This window comes from Ruditapes philippinarum, unplaced genomic scaffold (genome assembly GCF_026571515.1).
Source record: "Ruditapes philippinarum isolate M1 unplaced genomic scaffold, ASM2657151v2 ctg543_1_1_1_1, whole genome shotgun sequence".
Classification (NCBI taxonomy): Eukaryota; Metazoa; Mollusca; class Bivalvia; order Venerida; family Veneridae; genus Ruditapes; species Ruditapes philippinarum.
The window spans coordinates 118,679-138,471 of NW_026866330.1; the positions used below are offsets into that span (position 1 = coordinate 118,679).

General features: G+C 33.8%; 2 protein-coding genes across 2 annotated transcripts; one reads left to right on the forward strand and one right to left on the reverse strand.

Moving 5' to 3' along the window:
• The first annotated feature begins 276 nt into the window (after window positions 1-276).
• Window positions 277-4,054, forward strand: LOC132732170 (uncharacterized). The gene is made up of 2 exons (XM_060718540.1): window positions 277-626; window positions 1,056-4,054. Exon 2 carries the CDS (start codon window positions 1,098-1,100, stop codon window positions 3,156-3,158), a length of 2,061 nt encoding a protein of 686 aa, XP_060574523.1. The 5' UTR covers window positions 277-626; window positions 1,056-1,097; the 3' UTR covers window positions 3,159-4,054.
• A 1,510-nt stretch (window positions 4,055-5,564) lies between these two features.
• LOC132732167 (heat shock 70 kDa protein 12B-like) lies at window positions 5,565-13,919 on the reverse strand. The gene is made up of 6 exons (XM_060718535.1): window positions 13,828-13,919; window positions 9,690-9,833; window positions 9,305-9,550; window positions 8,557-8,769; window positions 7,596-7,740; window positions 5,565-7,393 (listed from the first exon to the last, which is right to left on the reverse strand). Exons 1-6 carry the CDS (start codon window positions 13,834-13,836, stop codon window positions 6,294-6,296), a joined length of 1,857 nt encoding a protein of 618 aa, XP_060574518.1. The 5' UTR covers window positions 13,837-13,919; the 3' UTR covers window positions 5,565-6,293.
• Window positions 13,920-19,793: the final 5,874 nt, after the last annotated feature.

The following is a 19,793-nucleotide window of genomic DNA, read 5'->3' on the forward strand; positions in this document are numbered from 1 at the left end:
TGTTATAGCATCAGTTCTTTATATATATATAAAAGTTTTTGTAAATTTATTTGTAAATGTAAATTTATGGCAAAGCGTACATAAGATATATTAGAAATCTAAATTCGTAGCTTATCTTATTTTTGCCAACAAATTCGTCGGTCCTTTTCATAATTGCTTTCAAGCGTCGCGCACAACAAACATTCACATAAAAGATATGTAGATAAAAGTACCATTTCTTTGATTTGTATTGAAATGTGGGTACAAATTATTTATAAACTAGATGTTTGCTTTAAGTATAAAACTTCCTTTTCATCCGCCTTTAAAAAATCAAGATTTTAGTTTCAGGAAGTACAATTAAAACAAGTTGTTTTTACATTATATTTTAAACATTATGATAATTTATAGCACTATAAAATCGCTTAAACCTTATCTTACAGCTTAAAAAATATTCACACTTTTTTGGATTATATTATACCGAAAGGAAGTAGCTGATTCATCTTATCTTCTTTTGCGTTGTAATATTTATCTTATTGTATATAAATGTTATAATATGCATTTACATATATATGAAACTGTTTTGGGAATTAACCTAGTAACTACTTTCATACAGAAGGAAAACACGTCAACGTCAATACGGTTGAAAGGTAAGATAAACATGTATATGATGATAATTTTGTAACTTTTCCGATGTAACGAGCATGCGTACCCAGTAATGAAACACTTTTGCTCTGGATTATGTTATTGATAGATAAATTATTTTAAATAATTGACAATATGATGTCATCTATTGTAAAAAAATTTCATGTAAAATTATTAAAGCATGCATTGCTATTCAATTTGATATTATAATGAAGTGCACTATTAGATTAATGTCGGGATCAACTCATTACTGTTACCTTTATTGAAAGCGTCTTTAAATTCACTATCCATTTACATATCATCTTATCCAATAATTTTCTTGAAACTTAGTACATCTTAATCATATTTGAGTCTGGAAATTACGAATTAACTTACATATCAAATTCAAACAAGCTGTATTTAGTTTGGATTTGAACTATTTTATTATATTTCAGTCATTGCTGTACAACCTTGATTGAGACCGGACTGGTAATGACATGGCGATGATGACCTCAAATTACACGACTGTAATCGAAGAGACGGAAAGTTTCATTATAGACGTAGGTAATCTACTCCGAGAGAGAAAAACAGACCTATCACGCGTGAGAAAAGAGAAACAAATAGCAGATAAAATAATCGTTGACTGCTGTACAAGGATCAGAGATATTCTAAACAACCTTGAGGAGAGAAGTATAGATGAACTAAATGAAAATGCAAGTACGAAAATTAAAAAAATTGAATCACATATTGAGTATCTTGAAACTACTAGAGAAAAAGCGGGTGATATTTTAAAGCGGATGAAAATATTTGATGGGAAGAATGAAAGCGATCTATTTCATCATGCAGATGAAAGCAGACAATTAGCTAATGATGTTAAAGATAAAATGCACGAGATTAAAAGAATGTTACATCGAGAGTTCATACATTTCGTGATCAATGCCGATATAGAAAATGTCTTCAAATGTTTAGTCTCTCTGGGCTCAGTGATAGATAATCAAATAACAACAACAACTGAATGTCCAGATATAAACATAGCAACAGTTGAAACAACGAATTGTCACACGGCAACAATTAAATGCTCCGATATTGACATAGTGACATCTGAATCATCGACTGGTCACATTGCAACAACTGAATGCTCTGATATTAAAATAGCAACAGTTAAATCACCGGATAGTCATAAAGCAGTAAATAAATGCTCTGATTCGAATGAAGCAATTAATGAAATCACCGAGCATTTGGTTACGAGCACTGAGCATTCACAATTGGATTATAGCGTGTTTTGTTCGTCACCTTTGCAATCTGAAGTTTCAACAATGTCGTCTTTAGCTGATTACGAGAACGTTACTTATAAAATGAACTCGAATCCGACTACAAGGAATGACGGTTCAGATATATATGACAGTTTACCTTGCCATAAAAACACATTCCAAAATGTTGATCAGCTATCATTGGAAACTAAACCAACTAGTTCTATTAGCGATGAATTTGTCTCAGATATATATGAAACCGTTCCAGTCTTAAGTAATGAAAGATTTAAACCATGCAGTTCTGGCACATCAAACACCAAAAACTCTTTTGGAAATGAGGATTGGAATATAAATGATTCGTACACAAAGCTTGGTATCAACCACCAGACCGTTGACTGTGAATTAGCAAATACTGATACAGAAACATCTCTGTCAGTCCCAATGTCAACATCACTGTCTTCAAGTACATCGAAATCTTGCGATAACAACAAATGGTATAAACCTGTCCCCATGATGAGATTTAATGTCAAAGAAAAATACGACAATCATGAATGCAACATATTTGACTTGTGTTTATGTCCGGATGGCAAACTTCTTCTCATAGATGACAGAAATCACAAGTTAAAGAGATTTGATCAGTCCTATAAGTTACGAGACTCCCTGGACATGTCCAGTGATCCTTATTGTGTATGTACAGCTGGACCAAAGATGGTTGCAGTGTCACTTCGTACAAGTAGAAACATACAATTCGTTCATGTTGGAAAGAAAATGTCATTCGCAAAGTCATTTGCTACTAGACATTTTTGCCGGGGAATTGCTTATATAGATGGCTATTTGAATGTTTGTACTGGGAATATAAATGACCCATATTCAGGACGAATAGAGGTATACAATAACAGCGGCAAACTTCTAAAATGTATTCCTAGCGAGTATACACGTTTGCCATCTGTCATAAAATATATCGCTGTTAATGAAGTTGGTCAACATCGTTTTGTAACAATGTTTAGTAATGACAGTGTGACATCACTGAGTGTAACAGGGACATCTGAAATGAGTTTCAGGCACGAAAATCTTAAACAACCTGAAGGTATATGTACAAATGGGAAAGGCGATCTATTTGTTTGCGGTTTCCATAGTAACAATATATTCCGTATTTCACCTCATAATAAGAAAATTGAAGAAATATTAAATGAAGCGGATGGAATTAAGAAGCCAGCAGCAATCCAGTATGACTGCATACAATCACGACTAATCGTGTCTTGTTATCATTTAAACGAAGTTTTGATTTTTACAGTGAAAGAAAAGTAAATTAAAATGATCTCATTTAAAGAATACAGAATGTCATGTTGTTGGACTAAATTTTTAAAATTCTAACAAACGTTTGAATGATTTATTGTTGCAAAATTGACCGAATTAAGCGTAATGTTTTGCTTTCGAGTTTCAACATACAATTGTGTATTTTCATTCTTGTTATTTGTTAAGATGAGATTAACTTCCTTAGTGTCATATGCTTTGTGAAGATAAAAAACATTTTCTAATTCATTTGTAAAGATTTACATTTTGTCCTTAAGTCATATGGTTTATTTGTTTATTTTCATTACATATTTGAAATTGTCGGATGTCTTAATCATAAAAATCTAACGGTTGAATTGTTATAGTTATAAAATAGATTTGACAAATTGTTTTAATTGAGTTTATTAACATAAACGTCGGTCATTATTCCCAATCTCCTTACAAACAACAGAGCCCAATTTTTTGAAATTACAAAAGACAAGTCTGACCGCAGGAAGTGTGACCTAGTGTTGATAGCTATGATACAGAACTAAGTGCACATACTTTTATCTTTTATCACGCAATGGCGAATTACTTTTTTTAACTTCAGTTAATCATTACATTTCATGAAATAATTAAAAATTGAATTTTGCCCACCAAACTTAAACAAGTAAACCAGTATAGGGCACACCGCAGTCTGTAATATTTAAAGTCGATATACTCTCATTAACTGCTTGTAAAACCTTTCTAGTTATAACTTCCCTATCTTTGAATTCGTCAGAAAAATAGTGAACATATACGTTTCTTGCAAAGTTATTTTCCTGAAGTAAAAATCATTGCACTACAGTTTATGAATCGTTAATTTGTAAAATTTATATATTTTAACTGTTTTATATTATTTTGCAAATTGTTTTATCAAATAAACATTTTCTGTTAAAACTTAAAATATCATTTATATTTACAATATACAAATGTATTCATAAATTATGGGAGTGGCATAGCAGTCTTTCGAAAAGATATGTACCGTCTTTTGTCTGAGGTTTGACAGGGTCACGTGAATTAGCAACTTCTCATTTGACGTGATGTCAATTACATTGCATTGCTCGTTTATTGCTTTAAAACATATGTTTACTTCGTAACACGCTTCAGAAAAAAGGATATCACTCCAGGTGCTGGGCCTGTCCAGGTATTAAGGAACACCTTCAAAGTTTTGTAAAGGGCTATTTTATTACGAGGAGCCAGTTTTCTAGCGTTTTACACGATTTACTACGGCATTTTACGTATGTCATCTGCACAGTGACAGTATTGGCTTAGTTAAATAATCAATACTTAACGGTAATGTAATCTGTTCCCTAACATTTGCAACACAAATTTTGAAAAATGCTAAAAATTCATCTACATATCGTAGTTATTGAAGCTAGATGAGTGCATATTTTCACGGGTCAATGAGCGGCCTATACATGCATTTTGTTTTACGGATGACCAGAAAGCTAAATTTTGTACCGATCTGTGATATTTTATGATAATTATTATGATTTAAATGATTTTTGGGGTGGGGAAATTGTAAAGACAACTAAGATGGGGGTACTAGTTCTTGACCTGGCTACGCGCTGTACACCTGCTGTTAAAGTGATTCAGCATTGACAGCCATTTTTGTTTTCGGTAAGTGGGTCCGAAGTGGAAGTAGGCTAAAATTCATATAACGACAAAGCTCACAATGTAAAACGATGAACCATTTATATTACACTTCCAGCTCCGTGCTTTAAGGACTAATATAAACAAATGCACATTTCATGAATGACCCACTTAGTGAAATGACTGCTGAATCACCTTAAATTGTATATGTATATATCTGTAACAGTCATTTGCATAAAAACACCGTATTTTTGCAGTATTTTTGTGTATATACAGGTCTAGTTACTGAATGAATACCGTTTAGACTAGTATCATTGTAACCTATATCGGTCAAGAGAGACATTTAAAAAGTTGTTTGATTTTTTTGATTTTTTGGGGGGTAATTTACGCGGATTTTAAGTGCAATTTGTAAATTACTTTCTTTATTCACTACACAATATTTTGCTTTTAAATACTTTATTTACAAATAAGCATGAATCTGGAGGCATGCTTATTTCAATTAAAATAATGGCAATTTAAAAACAAATCGTATTTTAAATACGTTTTGTACTTTTTTTTTGCACTTTGAAAGTTGTTTTATTTAAATCTATTTTTATGATAACTTTATTGTTACAGACGTGCTGTAAAATGTTTGTCGTATTCTTATTGTTGTTCTTTTAATGCAACACTAGGCTGAAGGGTTTTTTTGTAATAAATGTAAGTAAAAAACGTTTGTCCTACATCTACGCCCAAACATGCGGATTCCCAAAGACGAGCTATATAATATTCTAACTCAAATAATGTCTGACTAAATAAGGTGCTCTTCAATAACAATTTATTTCCCCTTTATTATTTCTCGATGGTATAGTGTCATGTTATTTAACAGAAACATCGTATATACCACTTTTATTACTTTTTGTAAATAAACGAATTAACAAATGATTCTTTAATCAATACGGTTTATCTTTGAAAAGAATAATACATTGCATTAAAAAACTTTTAATATTCTTTAATAATTTTAGAATTTTTTACACTGGTACTGACCTGTCAATTCAAATTAGGTCTATGACACCATACAATATGGGAAAAGCATAACTCCTGCTGACTAGGCCAAATTGCAATACAAGCCTGAGATATTAAATATTTCCGTATGATCTCCGTGATATTCATTTTTTTCAGGCCTTAATGGATTGGAATAAAATCAATGATGAATTGCTACAAAGTCCAAATAATTTACGAAAGATACTCATTAAGGCATATCAATTTACAATCTTAACTTTAGACAAACTTAGCATAAATAAACAGTTTATTGTATTCAAATACAAATTATAACATATAAAAGTTTTATTTTTCTTCTTGCAGTATCAAATATGTCGAGCAAATATATAATTTATCCATCTCATGTTTATCTCTCTCATGAGTTCAGAGTGAAAAAAACTTGAACTTTTTAACAACGATATAAATAAACGTTTGAAAACCTCAACAAGGCCAATAACATGTCAAAATGTTAATGATAAAGTATTATTTTACCACTATAAATAAACTATAGTGATTTAATCATCTGACGTATATTAGATACTCTTCTTTCTCAACTTTATTGAATGTTATGTCAGCTTTGTACTCCTTCCCCGAAACGTTGTCTTTAGCAATGACGGATAATTCTGTCCCTCCGTATATCATTGTCACATCTACACATTTCTCTGTATCTTCTGTTGTATTTTCAAAGTTAACAATGATCTCTCCCAACTTTTCACATCCAACTTCGTCTGTGTACTTTGGATTTATTGATGACGACTTGTAAATAAGAAGACGTAACTTTGTTTGATGCTCGTACATAGGTTTGTATTTTTGAACTGGTTGTGAACTGCCCAAAACAACAGATTGTCCTTTGCGAACATGTATATGGAATATATCTTGGCAATAATCTTCTCCGGTTATCTTACGCTTCTGTTTTTTTTGCTCGTCATGTACATTTGGATCAAACTTAACGTTTATTCTTATTCCATATGTTTCCCTGCTGATTCTGCTTCTGATTACCATAGGATCATGACCAAAAAGTACTGCCCCATTCAAGACAGCTTTGAAAGGCGATGATGGTACAACAACTTTTGTTCCTTGAAAATCATTGGCAATCATTTTCCGGATATTTTCGACGACAATTGGCGATTCAGCAAAGCCTCCAACAAGTACGACTGTTCTCAATCCGTTTGCTTCCGGTTTATCAAGTACTTTCTTTATAGTTCCATAAACAATTTTGCATGTTTCCTGAAAAAGATTTTTCCGTATCAGCTCCGAGTTAAACATAAACTCGCTATCCTGAAGGGCAATATATCTTGTATCCTTCAGCTTGACTGACTGATTTTGCAAGCTATCACGTAGTGATGCAGGAACTATCAGATCAATCATTTCACCATCTTGATCGTCTGACCCAATTGCAACCTTCTTTTTCTCAAAATCAGCTTCCATTTTCCACATTTCAACTGGAGTGGCTTTACCAAAAGTCTTATGCCAGTCATCTCCTTTAAATGAATCATAACAAACTTGCAGGAATGCCCTATTTATATTTTGACCGCCGACCGGATCACCTAGTGGTGGACAGATTTCCCTAATAAAACCTGATTCTTCGACTTCCACTGCAAATAAATCAGCTGTTCCACCTGCCAAAATATATATTTTTAAATTATATCAAAATGATTTTCAGCATAAATATTTTAGTATAAAAAAGTCATATTACTAATGTACATAACCGAAAACTGCCAAATTTGAAACTAATCTATATTCATTAATAAATTGTACACAAGTTGTGTTGGGAATGCCATATTATCTTTACATTGAATTCAAACCCATCATTATAAATACCTCCCAAGTCTGCAACTAGAAACTTCTGTCCTTTCATACCAAGATCATTCATGTCTTGTCTTTCATCCTCAGGGAGATTTAAACAATAAATAGCTGCAACTTCTGGTTCCAACGCCAATAACAAGTTCTTTTTACCAATACCAGCCTATTTGTGTAAAAAATATAGGTTTGTTGTGGATATCATACAAATATGAATATGGATTTTTAGCTGGTGAATATGATGTAAAATGTACTAAAAATTAAAAATTTATCAAAGAATGTATTTCCGTCAGTAGCGAAAATCGATTTTTGTAACACGTTTAATTTGGCGATACGATACGCTATATTCTGCAACAGGTAGATCCCATGAAGGCAATTAAAGCAGTAAAATAAATATAAACAAAGACTTGGTTTGGTTGAGCCTGTTAATGAACTACAGTGGAAAATACAGCTAAGACAACTAACCCCCTAGCCCTTCGTAACCTGGTACTACAAGCTCTTTTCAAATCAAATTTTAGTCTTCAAAATAAATAATAGACAGATATGGAATTGTTATTAGAATAAAGCAACAAGATGGACATCAAATTCTAGGCGCAGTTTTAGTATAGCATACAGACAACAACTTTTATCCAAACAATCATGAATTCAGATAATGTTAAAACTACGCGATGAAGTAAAGGGCACCAATGAAATTAGAAATAAGCCAGTGACCAACAAAGACTTGGTTTGATCAAGTCTGTTTCAGAGAGACATAAAAAAACAAAATAAAGCATCTCCAATGCCACATCAACGACTCAATGTGTGCGTATGTGCACACGCGCGCGTGTGTGTGCATGTGTGTGTGCGCGTGTGTTTCCCCAATTCTTTAACGCTGTACAGGTTTTAAAATCATTGGAATAGAGTGAAAAGCATATGCAGTTAAGAAGCTGATTTTTACAGCTGCAACATTGGATTGTTTGCAAATGAAAAAATGCTTTGATACCGCTATCGATGCATCTCTCATGAACTTCTTTGCTTCATCCGTCCATATTGCAGGAACAGTAACGACAAAAAGAGTTTTGTTTATCTCAACTGTCATTCCTTGAGTCTGTAGTTTCTTCAAACAATGATCCTTTAATGCTTTGATGAACAATGACATTACATCAAACAAGAGAAATGGCTGATCTATCTGGTCTTCTATCATACGGTTAAAATTCTTCAATGTAAAAGTACGTACAATCAAAACAGTAAAGAGGAAATTGTACTAGTATGTGAAAAATAACATAAGTCAACTCTAATTTGTTTTAGTAAAATAACTATAAATGATAAAAACGCAAAGTGGATGTCTATGCGTGTCTATCACTCTTATAGGAAGTGCAAACAAACGACTCCTCTCCGCCGTCAGAGCAGTGCGAGGGAAATACAGTCAATCACCAACAACCTGAGCACTGAGCATTACAATGATCTCTGTAAGGACATCGTTACACCTTAAACCTCAATCCTTTCCTTGCTTTTATTAATTTTAATAATGCAATGTTGTGATTATGAAAAAGAAGTAAAGTATAGTATAGTCTAGTCAAGCATAGTATGTAATATAGTATAGGACAGGTAATATGTAAAGCAAATGGGTGCTGATTAGTTACTTGTCTTCGTTCCGAAATATTAAACAAATGAGCTGAATATCTTTGTTAATATAAAATATTGATGCACTCCTAATGATTTTAAATATGTATAGTATAATATAAACTTACCTTATTATACAGAGCTATTTTGAAACTTTTAAAAAAGTAGTATTGGCCACAGATCTCATGAGTTTTATACTTCTTGGCAATGCCGCTATATGCCCTCTCTGCCTCCTGTCCTATTTTTGTTTCTACATCTTCCGTGATACTGAATTTATTTTCATTAATTAGACCTTTGACATCTGGTGTTTTGTTTACCGCTTTCCCTGTTCCTTTCTTGATTTCGATGAGAATACACGTGGATGTTTTGTGGAGCTGTACATGTAAAAAAACAAAAACATATAAAATATCACAACGCTTAAGACAACTTCGTTTTTGGTGTTTATTATCTTTTTCAAAGTTCTTTTGACTCACTAAAATGATTGTAATTGAATGAAAAACATACTGTCCATACCTGTAAAGCACCTGCACCCCAGCTTGTGTTAAAATGAACATTGTTTCTATTGGTCTCGAACTCAGATCTGCGTTGCCAGGCGTATCCAGAGTAAGTACTTCCTATGTCTAAAGCGATTACCAGTTGTGGTCCTTTTATAATGCTCTATTAAAAGTAAATTGAATTTCCATGCATATTAAAGTTGATTGGTCTACAATCGACCGTTTTCCAGAAGAATTTTAGATATTGAAAAAAAAAACAACAGAAATTGGACACTAGTCCTGAAAAAAATGGTAGGATTCTGAGACATACGTACATTCATGAACATTTTTTTGATGAATATTTGCTCTGGAACATTTTAACTGTCAGTATTATATAGGTAAACAATATCGGATCATATATCGCACTCTTAACCAACAGCAACGTCCGTAGTTAGTTGTTGATGTATAATGCTAAATTTTATCAACATTTTTAACCTTTAAGAGGGGGTCAAATAGTTGGAGTAGGGGGTCGTGTAAATGTACAACAGACACATCACTATCAAACATTAGAAGTAAAGAGATCGCACGGATAGGCTTAGAGATCATACAGGTTTTCAGGAATATATTATCAAACATATTAGTGGTGATCAAATGGATACACTAGGGGATCATATTGGTGAACAGTTAAAATAAATTAAGCTTCAAATACGATATAGTAGATCGAATGCATTTTTTATGGGATCATACAGATGTACAATTGCATATACTTGATGTGATGTCAACCTGATACCCATATTTATGTTTGAAAGTCTTATATATAGGTATATAACAGGTGATAGTGTATTGCGATATTACCTTTTCCTGTCACCATGTGATCCCCCTAGTCGATCTATTATATCTCTTTGTTTGAAAGTATTCAACATATTCAACTTACTTTATATCAAGCGTGTTATGGTTTGGCGTTGTCTGTCTTTCTGTCTGATCTTATGGGAAAAACGGTTTGTGTACACCTTAACATGGTTTGTTTCATACCATACAAACTGTATTTCTGGGGGCTTTAAATGTCGCATGTGAGGTTGAACATGTCGTATGTGAAATTGAAAAAGATTAAGAAAAGCTGAAAGGAACAACTCCATAATGCCTATCCCCTAAGGACACCCGTAGATTATCGATGTCCACGTGATAAGATTTTAAGGATACCAATGATTTCGTTAGGAAACGGCTTTTATTTGTATAGTGCAATGGACTTTCGTCTTAAAGAGATGGCTGATCATATTTCTCATAGCAGTTATTGTGTTAAATGATGCAAAAAAATTGCTTTTAAAATACATGATGATTATTTATAAATGTTATTTTATTACGGGAATAAATATTTTCATAGGTATCAACAGATCTGATTTTTTATTTCTAATATTCAATTAGATGTAAGAGTAACGAATCCCAACTAATGGAAATACTAGTATTCAGCTTCTAACCTTTACAGATAACTATATTGAAACCCCTGGGTGTTCAAGTCTATTTAAGAGACATGGAGTTCGTATCCCGGCCTAACAACCGTGCTTATTTTCTATATTCCTTTTCATTTGCAAAGTAACAGTATGGTTGTGTTTTTTTTAATAAAAACGAAAGAAAAAAGTATAAACACTATTTTAAAACAAGTGAGAAACTTTAGCTAAGTAAAATTCCACAACTGTTACAGCCGAAATTACGGTGGAACAAAGGTGACATTTATTTATCTCGTGGCCACGAGATACTATGTCGTGGCCACGTGTTACTAAGTCGTGGCCACGAGATAGCTAAGTCGTGGCCACGAGATACTATGTCGTGGCCACGAGTAAGTAAGTCGTGGCCACGAGATAGCTAAGTCGTGGCCACGAGATACTATGTCGTGGCCACGAGTTAGTAAGTCGTGGCCACGAGATGGCTAAGTCGTGGCCACGAGATACTATGTCGTGGCCACGAGTTAGTAAGTCGTGGCCACGAGATACTATGTCGTGGCCACGAGTTAGTAAGTCGTGGCCACGAGATGGCTAAGTCGTGGCCACGAGATACTATGTCGTGGCCACGAGTTAGTAAGTCGTGGCCACGAGATGGCTAAGTCGTGGCCACGAGATACTATGTCGTGGCCACGAGTTACTAAGTGGCACTATCACTTCGATAAATCCAAACGTGACAGTCGGCTATGAACGAAGCCATCCGATTATTTGGTTCCCAAACTTAAAAGCGCTGCGCATTTTGCACACGGCAAAGCTGCGGCCACGTTTGAATTTATCGAAATATTTTGTCAATGGAGAAAAACGGCGACAATCTTGATGTTTATTTCGGCTGTTGCATTGTTTATATTACCGTTGAAGTTTAAAATTGACCATCATCGCGAAGAATTATATCTTCTGTGTCGATGGGCCAATGGATTATGTGAAAATATTGGAAATGGAATAAAGTACATGGTGATTATGACGGTAGGGGTGTGGATTTTTTTTCCGGCGAACATTTTTATCTTGTGTATTATTATCTATAGATGTTGAAATATGATTTTTTTTCAAAACGGCTTATATTAAATTCTTTTGATATATATGATCAGTACATGTGCTGGGATTGACAAATATGCAATTTATTTGGATTTTAAAGGCGTTTTGAGCTCCAAACCCCCAAGTGTCTGTGTACCAGATCAGATAGTTTCGAGTAATTCCATCGTACATTTAAAGGAATAAAACTAGTTTATATGGTTTACGCCTTTCGGCCTGAGTATCCTACTTGAGGTCATTAAGTAGTTTACTTATATTGCATAATTTTGTTGCGCCTGTTACTATTCTTGCTGCCTCGTTTTGAACTGCTTCAATTTCATTTTTAACATGTTCATGGAGTTATACTATGATACATCGCAAACAGGACGTTTCGGCCCCAAACCAAATCGGCCCCTGTGCAAAAATCGGCCCCTAGACGTTTCGGCCCTTTTCCGCGAGACGTTTCGGCCCTTTTTAATTACATCTAAAAAGGAATTTTTATACTAAAAATCGTTAAAAAATGCTTTGGTAGTTTAGCACGGAGGAAGGTAGTCTAGTACTGGTGTAACTCTCCAGGAACGATGTTTAGGAAACTACCCGCCTATATGACTGAAATACTGTTGGGAAAAGGCGTAAAATGTAACAAACAAACAAACAATAGATATATGAGTATCCCAAAATGTGTGTGATTTTGTACACGTTTGATTGGAATTTCATTTATTTGACTTTAGAGATGGTTAACTTGTTTATTTTTTTTTGAAAATATCATTAATTCTGTTTTGGATGGATTAAAAACCAGCCAAGCCTTTGACCAATTTGTACAATTTTCCTTTACACTATTTGGAAAGAAATTCATTAGTGTCAGGTATCTATCTTTATTCATGCTACCTTCTTATTGTTTATTTGACACCGAGCGTATATTGCCTCGTCTCAGCGGAGCCCTTGTTTATTAAGCTGTCCATTGTTCATTTGTATTATTACCATCATTCAATATATATACATCTATATCAGCCCCGGCTAGCTCCTTGTCCGATGTAGTTTCGACAGGTCAATAGTTATTAGTAAAATTCAATAGTAATCTGAATATTGTATAATTACCTCATATTATCAAAATTGTTTTAAAATAATACACTTTTCAATGTTCTATTCAGGTGTTCAAGTCAATAAAGGTTTGTATCCTCTATGTAAAAAGGAAATTATCATATGCACTTAACAGTTCAATATGGAAAAAATATAATGCATGCTTCAGCGTGTACATAAAGGTCACTTGGTACATTTCAGCGTTTGGTTAAAAATAATTCATAAAGAATAAAATTTCAGACAAAAGAAGCTACTGAAATTTCATAGCACAAGCCTGAAACGAGCTAAATATCATGTCGCAAATGAGTTAATTGTAAGTATATGTATGAAAGAAATTATACCAAACAGCAAAAACATTTTATCTTGTGATACTTTGAATAAAAGCCGCCGAAAAAGGAGAAAATTATCCTGTCTCTCCCCTTTTGCAAAACTATACCACTGTTCTCACCCATATAACTTTACATTAGGTTAATGACATGTATAATGATTAAATCAGCATATCAAGCATATTTGTGTAAAAATAATATTACAGCTTTAACAATATTTGTTTTAGTTTTATATATAATTAATTAGATATTTAGAAAGTTTACTCACAAGTTCCATATTGAACGGTAAAATTAACCTTACAGTACGCCCATATTATACAGAGAGAAAATAGGCTAACAAATGATCTTTGTATTTCACCATGTTTCATTGATAGATAAAGGGCAACTTATGAGATAAAATTAAAATAATTTAGGTTAGATGAAAACGGATATATGCTCGATATGGTTCATATTTTGATGACTCTTTTTTTGCATTGTCTGAAGTGTGTTTTCGAGCTAACTATCGTAACAGGAACGCATGGCAATCGAGCTTTTTGTCGTCGACTATGAAATATATGTTGACATGCAAACATATGATTTTCAATTCAAGCTTCTCTACTTTTAGATAAATAAACTCTGATTAGGTAACTACATTAGTATTTACGTTTGGAAACAACACAGAGAACAATAAAACAAATGTTGTAACTGTCTTTTTGTCAAGGCTGTATTATATATGAGTTTAAATTTTGGAGAATCTGTACAATTCTTGAGAATATGTACAATTCTAGGAAATCATTCAATTACAAAAACATAAACACATTGCAAACTCTAATTAAGTCTATTTATAAAAGGTAATGGAAAGTCTTTAATACCCTCTAGCATCGGTTAAATTAAAAAAATTAAAAATGTCACAAAACAACCATTTTCACCAAAATTAGGTGAAAGGCCACGTGTTTACATGGAAAAACTAGATTTTGGGTAATTCCAAGGTTTTTCATCATTTTTTGTTAACCTTTTACCTCATACAGACGTGTTTTGACGGCTTTTCGACACCCCTTTTGAGGCCTCAAACAGTGAAAAAATGCCCTATTTAGGCCCCAAACACGTTTTTCGTTTGTGAAATATTGATAAAAAAGTGAACACGTTTTCGGCGCCGCTCCCTATCAAACAGGTACATCAAAGGGTTGCCAGAAGGGGGATGTGCCCCCTTCTGTTCGGGGATTTGATGGGGGAGGTAACCCCCCTCATCGCCAAGAAAATTTAGGACATGTGACAGGCTAAAAATGGCCTCAGGTCGATTGTAAGGTAACGTGTAACCAATGCCGAAAAGCCTTTTACTTTATCTCAATCCATTGAGAAGTTGCAGCACTTTGAAATCAGTTTTGATGGAAAAACCTTGCAAAATAGTGATTTTTGGCAATTTTGAGACGTTCCTACGTTGCCATGGTAACAGGAAATTTAAAAAGATCAAACATGCCGTTGCAGAGGCTAGAGTCACCATTTGTGACAAGTTTCATCAGTATTGAAGCATTTTTCATAGTTTTAACTTGTAACACTCGGTCGACTTGGATTGTAAATATTTTCATGGCGAATGCAAATTGCGAAAGGTAGATAACTCTGATAAAATAAATGAAAATGATGCAGCAAATGTTTGTAAATGATTGATATTAATTGATTTTAATACATAACAATTTTCAACATATAAAGATGTAATAATTTAATTCTTGAGATGTCTGGGCTAAAAAAAATCATACGGGTCTGAAATAAAGGTATCGATCCTTGTTGCCCTTTTCAGCTTTATAACAGAATGGTTTGTTATTAATATTTATTCATTTATTATAGTCAAATCTGTGCACCATTACATACATTTCAACATAAAAGATAAACATTACATTGTTCTTTGAGTAGAATTACAAGAGACTCAAGATATATTACATATTTTACAATTAAAACTATAGTCTGTTTTATTTCGGGCATATAAATATATGCAAACACATGGCACAATAAAAAAATGCAATATTAAAACATCACATGATATCAACAACATCAACACCTTTAATAAAATATCACTGTTAAAAGGTAAAAGATAAAGATTTTCAAAAAATGTGCATCTTTATAGTAATATTTGTCAAGAGGCTGTATTTTGATTAGGAGTTGACTAAATAGCAGAATTTACCTTGTTAATATAGAATGCAAAATAGGTTAAAACATGGTAGGTCATATTTAAACTGATATGAGATACAGTCCAATTTTGTTAAGAGATAAATTAACAGGTCAATTTGTAAAGATAACTATTACATATCAGACACTAGATTTTTACAATGAGGAGATAGTTGTATATATGATGCTTAATCTTATCCTTTACACAAATGTCCGATTTTAACACCTATTACTACCTTTAGACAAGTACGAGTACAAATGTTGCTGCAATGCAGCAATTGAGAAGCTCCGAGCAAAAAAATGCGCTCATTACAGATACGTTACCAAATCATTTCTGCGCACAAGTCATTTTCTATTTAGATTAAGAACTAGTCATTATTCCGGATGTTTTGTAAATCATTTAAATTTGCATAATTATACTTATCGTATGCACTGTCCATGACAGAGGGGCCAGATATTAAATTTAAAAACAAATGCTTTCACTGATGCTTACCTGGTAAGGAAAGAAATTCCAATACAAACAAGACTTACAAGACTTGTAAATGTAATGTGACATGACAGTAGTGCAACATTGTTCTGTTTGTGTCATTACTTTAGTCAGTAATATTAGATGATAAAAATATCAAAACATGTACATTTTCTTTTTCACCTATAATGCTATTCACTTTCTACAAATATCAACAACTAATCATTGTAGGAAATATTAAAATCCACATGTAAATAAGCCAAATCGACTATATTTTCAAAATGTCAGTACCATGTTTCGCGCCAAATGGTATATCATGTTAAACAAGAAGGGCATTGATGCAAAGCATAAAAAATTGCGTCCAAGCAAGAAATGCAGCAAGTGACGATGAACTAGTAGACATCTGATGACCAGATATTTTTTTTAATTTTTCAATGGTTAATTGTATTTTACCAGAATTGTACATGTATATCATAGATGAATGGGCGGACAAAAACATATTGTTCATCATGAACTTTGGTCGGCTTGCTAAGAATAAACAAGAGGGCCATGATGGCCCTGAGGTCGCTCACCTGTATATAGGCCCCCCCACCCCCCCCCCCCAACGTTGCAGGGCCAATTTAACCCAAGGGCTTTTATTTGCACAAACTTGGTAGACACCCATAAGAAGATGTTTCATGCTAAACATCTAAGCTTTAGCTCGTTGGGCTTTTTAAAAGAAGATTTTTTTTAAGTTTTTACTATAAACATATAGTTAAAAACAATGACACCCCTGGGGCCAACCCAGTTTTGACCCCAGGGCTTTTATTTGAACAAACTTTGTAGACACTTACTAGAAGATGTTTCATGCTTAATATCTAAACTCTAGCTATTTGGGTTTTTTCAAAGAAGATTTTATGTTTTTGCTATACATATATAAAGAAAATCAATGACCCCCGGGGCGGGGCCAATTTTGACCCCAGGTCTTTTATTTGAACAAACTTTGTAGACACTCACTAAAAGATGTTTCATGCTTAATATCTTAACTCTAGCTATTTGGGTTTTTTCAAAGAAGATTTTTTAAGTTTTTGCTATACACATATAAGGAAAATCAATGACCCCAGGGCTTTTATTTGAACAAACTTGGTAGACACCTATTAGAACATGTTTGATGCTAAATATCTTAGCCATAGCTCTTTGTGTTCTTTAAAAGAAGATTTTTTTAGTTTTTACTAAATGCATATAGGGAAAATCATTGACCCCCCGGGGCGGGGCCAATTTTGACCCCAGGGCTTTTATTTGAACAAACTTGGTAGACACTTATTAGAAGATGTTTCATGCTAAATATCTTAGCTCTAACTCTTTTGGTTCTTTAAAAGAAGATTTTTTAAGTTTTTTACTATATACATAGAGGGAAAATCAATGACCCCCTGGGGCGGGGCCAATTTTGACCCCAGGGCTTTTATTTGAACAAACTTGGTAGACACCCATTAGAACATGTTTGATGCTCAATATCTTAGCCATAGCTCTTTGAGTTCTTTAAAAGAAGATTTTTTAAGTTTTTACTATATGCATATAGAGAAAATAATTGACCCCCCGGGGCGGGGCCAATTTTGACCCCAGGGCTTTTATTTGAACAAACTTGGTAGACACCCATTAGAGCATGTTTCATGCTAAATATCTTAGCTCTAGCTCTTTGGGTTCTTTAAAAGAAGATTTTTTAAGTTTTTACTATATGCATATAGGGAAAATCAATGACCCCCTGGGGCGGGGCCAATTTTGACCCCAGGGCTTTTATTTGAACAAACTTGGTAGACACTCACTAGAAGATGTTTCATGCCAAATATCTAAGCTCTAGCTCTTTGGGTTTTTTAAAAGAAGATATTTAAAGTTTTTTCTTTCGGTTGCCATGGCAACCAGAGTTCTGCATGGAATTAAATTCTTTGAACAATTTTTATAGGTGACCACCAAAGGAACATTCCTGTGAAGTTTGGATGAAATTGGCTTAGTGGTTTATGAGGAGATGTCATTTAAAGTAAAAGTTTACGGACGGACGACGGACGGACGACGGACGGACGGACGCCGGACGGACGGACGCCGGACGAAAAGCGATCACAAAAGCTCACTCTGTCACTTTGTGACAGGTGAGCTAAAAAATTAAATGTATTTTCTTTGGAACATACAAAACAGTAGTCAAACTGAACAAAGTCTGTTTTTTATTATAATTGTAACAAATATACAAACAGCATATAAAATAAAAACAAAAGAGACTAATATTGTAATATAACAGGCATTTTTTCTACCAAATTAAGAGAAATTGTTTTTTTTTTATACCTTGGACTTATGCCTCATGCCTTAGATACAGTAGCTATATTTTAAGTCTCAGATAAATACTGAAAGAAGAACACGCACTGGAATGGAAAATTTGGGATGAATTTCTAAAAGACCAAATTCTGGATTTGTTTGTTATACGCGTGAACAAAAATAATGGTACTTTTAAAATCATGAATAAATTTGCATGGCGTGTTGATATATTGAAACAATATTTATCAAGTCGCGGATCTGTTTCCTCGACATTTTATGCCGGGCAATGTATCTGCGCAAATAAATCGCGGCTGAAAATTTCAAATAATCGCCGAAACCGTTGTTGGGGAACAAAATGTCGCGGCCTATAATTTTACCCTTCGACATTTTGTAGAATTTCGCGGGTATCTTTCTGTTCCTCGTCTTTTTATAGACAAACGAGGGATATAATGTAGAGTCAAACCATGGACGCTACCGGCCACTGGAATCAAAATGTTCCTTGCTGTTTTCAACAACTGTTAAAATTTCGAGGTTTATACGTACATTCTCTGCTGCGACATTTTGTACGATTTCGGCAGAAAATCTTGCTTGTTTATAAGTTGTATGATAAAACGATAAAATTTCTCGCGGGTTTGAAATGGCCGCAACCGGTCACCATGATAACGTAATAAAATAGGGTGCTGGTGAATAAATATGATTCCTGGCCTGGCAGTACCGGCCCCTCCAATATTTGTAACTGGCTATTACGAGGTGCCAGCTTTCTAGCGGTTTCCCCGCTTTACTACGACTATAACGTATGTCATTTGCCAACTGACAGCCGTGGTAATAAGTTTTTATAGTTAAATATTCAATATTTGACTGTAAACTACGGAGAAGCATTAGTGCCAGGTGTATGTTTTTTATTAGCTCGAAATTTCGAGTTATTAACTCGAAATTTCGACATACTAACTCGAAATTTCGAGTTACTTATCTCGAAATTTCGACTTACTAACTCGAAATTTCGACTTATTAGCATTAATAGAAAAATGGCCAAATTTATGAGTTACCAAGAGTTTAGATAATATAAGATATAGTAGGGAGTGCGGTTGAACGATGGAGATGGAGAAACGGGTGCCTGGACAAACTATTAAAGTTAAAATTAAACTTAGTAATGGCATGTACACGCCCGACCTAAAAAAACACAAGGCTTCATTTAATTTGAACGTTCAGGCGTTATTCAGACGTTGTATTGTATCTTCTCATCCATGTGAATAAAAGATCCTATACTTCACGTGTGGGACATCTGAGGAAAGTATCGCAGAGTGGCCAAAATAGGGGTACTGGGGCCTTTGTCAAATTTGTTGGAC

Coding starts and splice junctions, on each gene's coding strand:
- LOC132732170 (XM_060718540.1), top strand. CDS start 1,098: ATGGCGATGATGACCTCAAATTACACGACTGTAATCGAAGAGACGGAA.
- LOC132732167 (XM_060718535.1), bottom strand. Junction 9,551..9,689: donor GGGGTGCAGGTGCTTTACAG/GTATGGACAGTA, acceptor TTACATGTACAG/CTCCACAAAACATCCACGTG. Junction 7,394..7,595: donor TCTAGTTGCAGACTTGGGAG/GTATTTATAATG, acceptor ATATTTTGGCAG/GTGGAACAGCTGATTTATTT.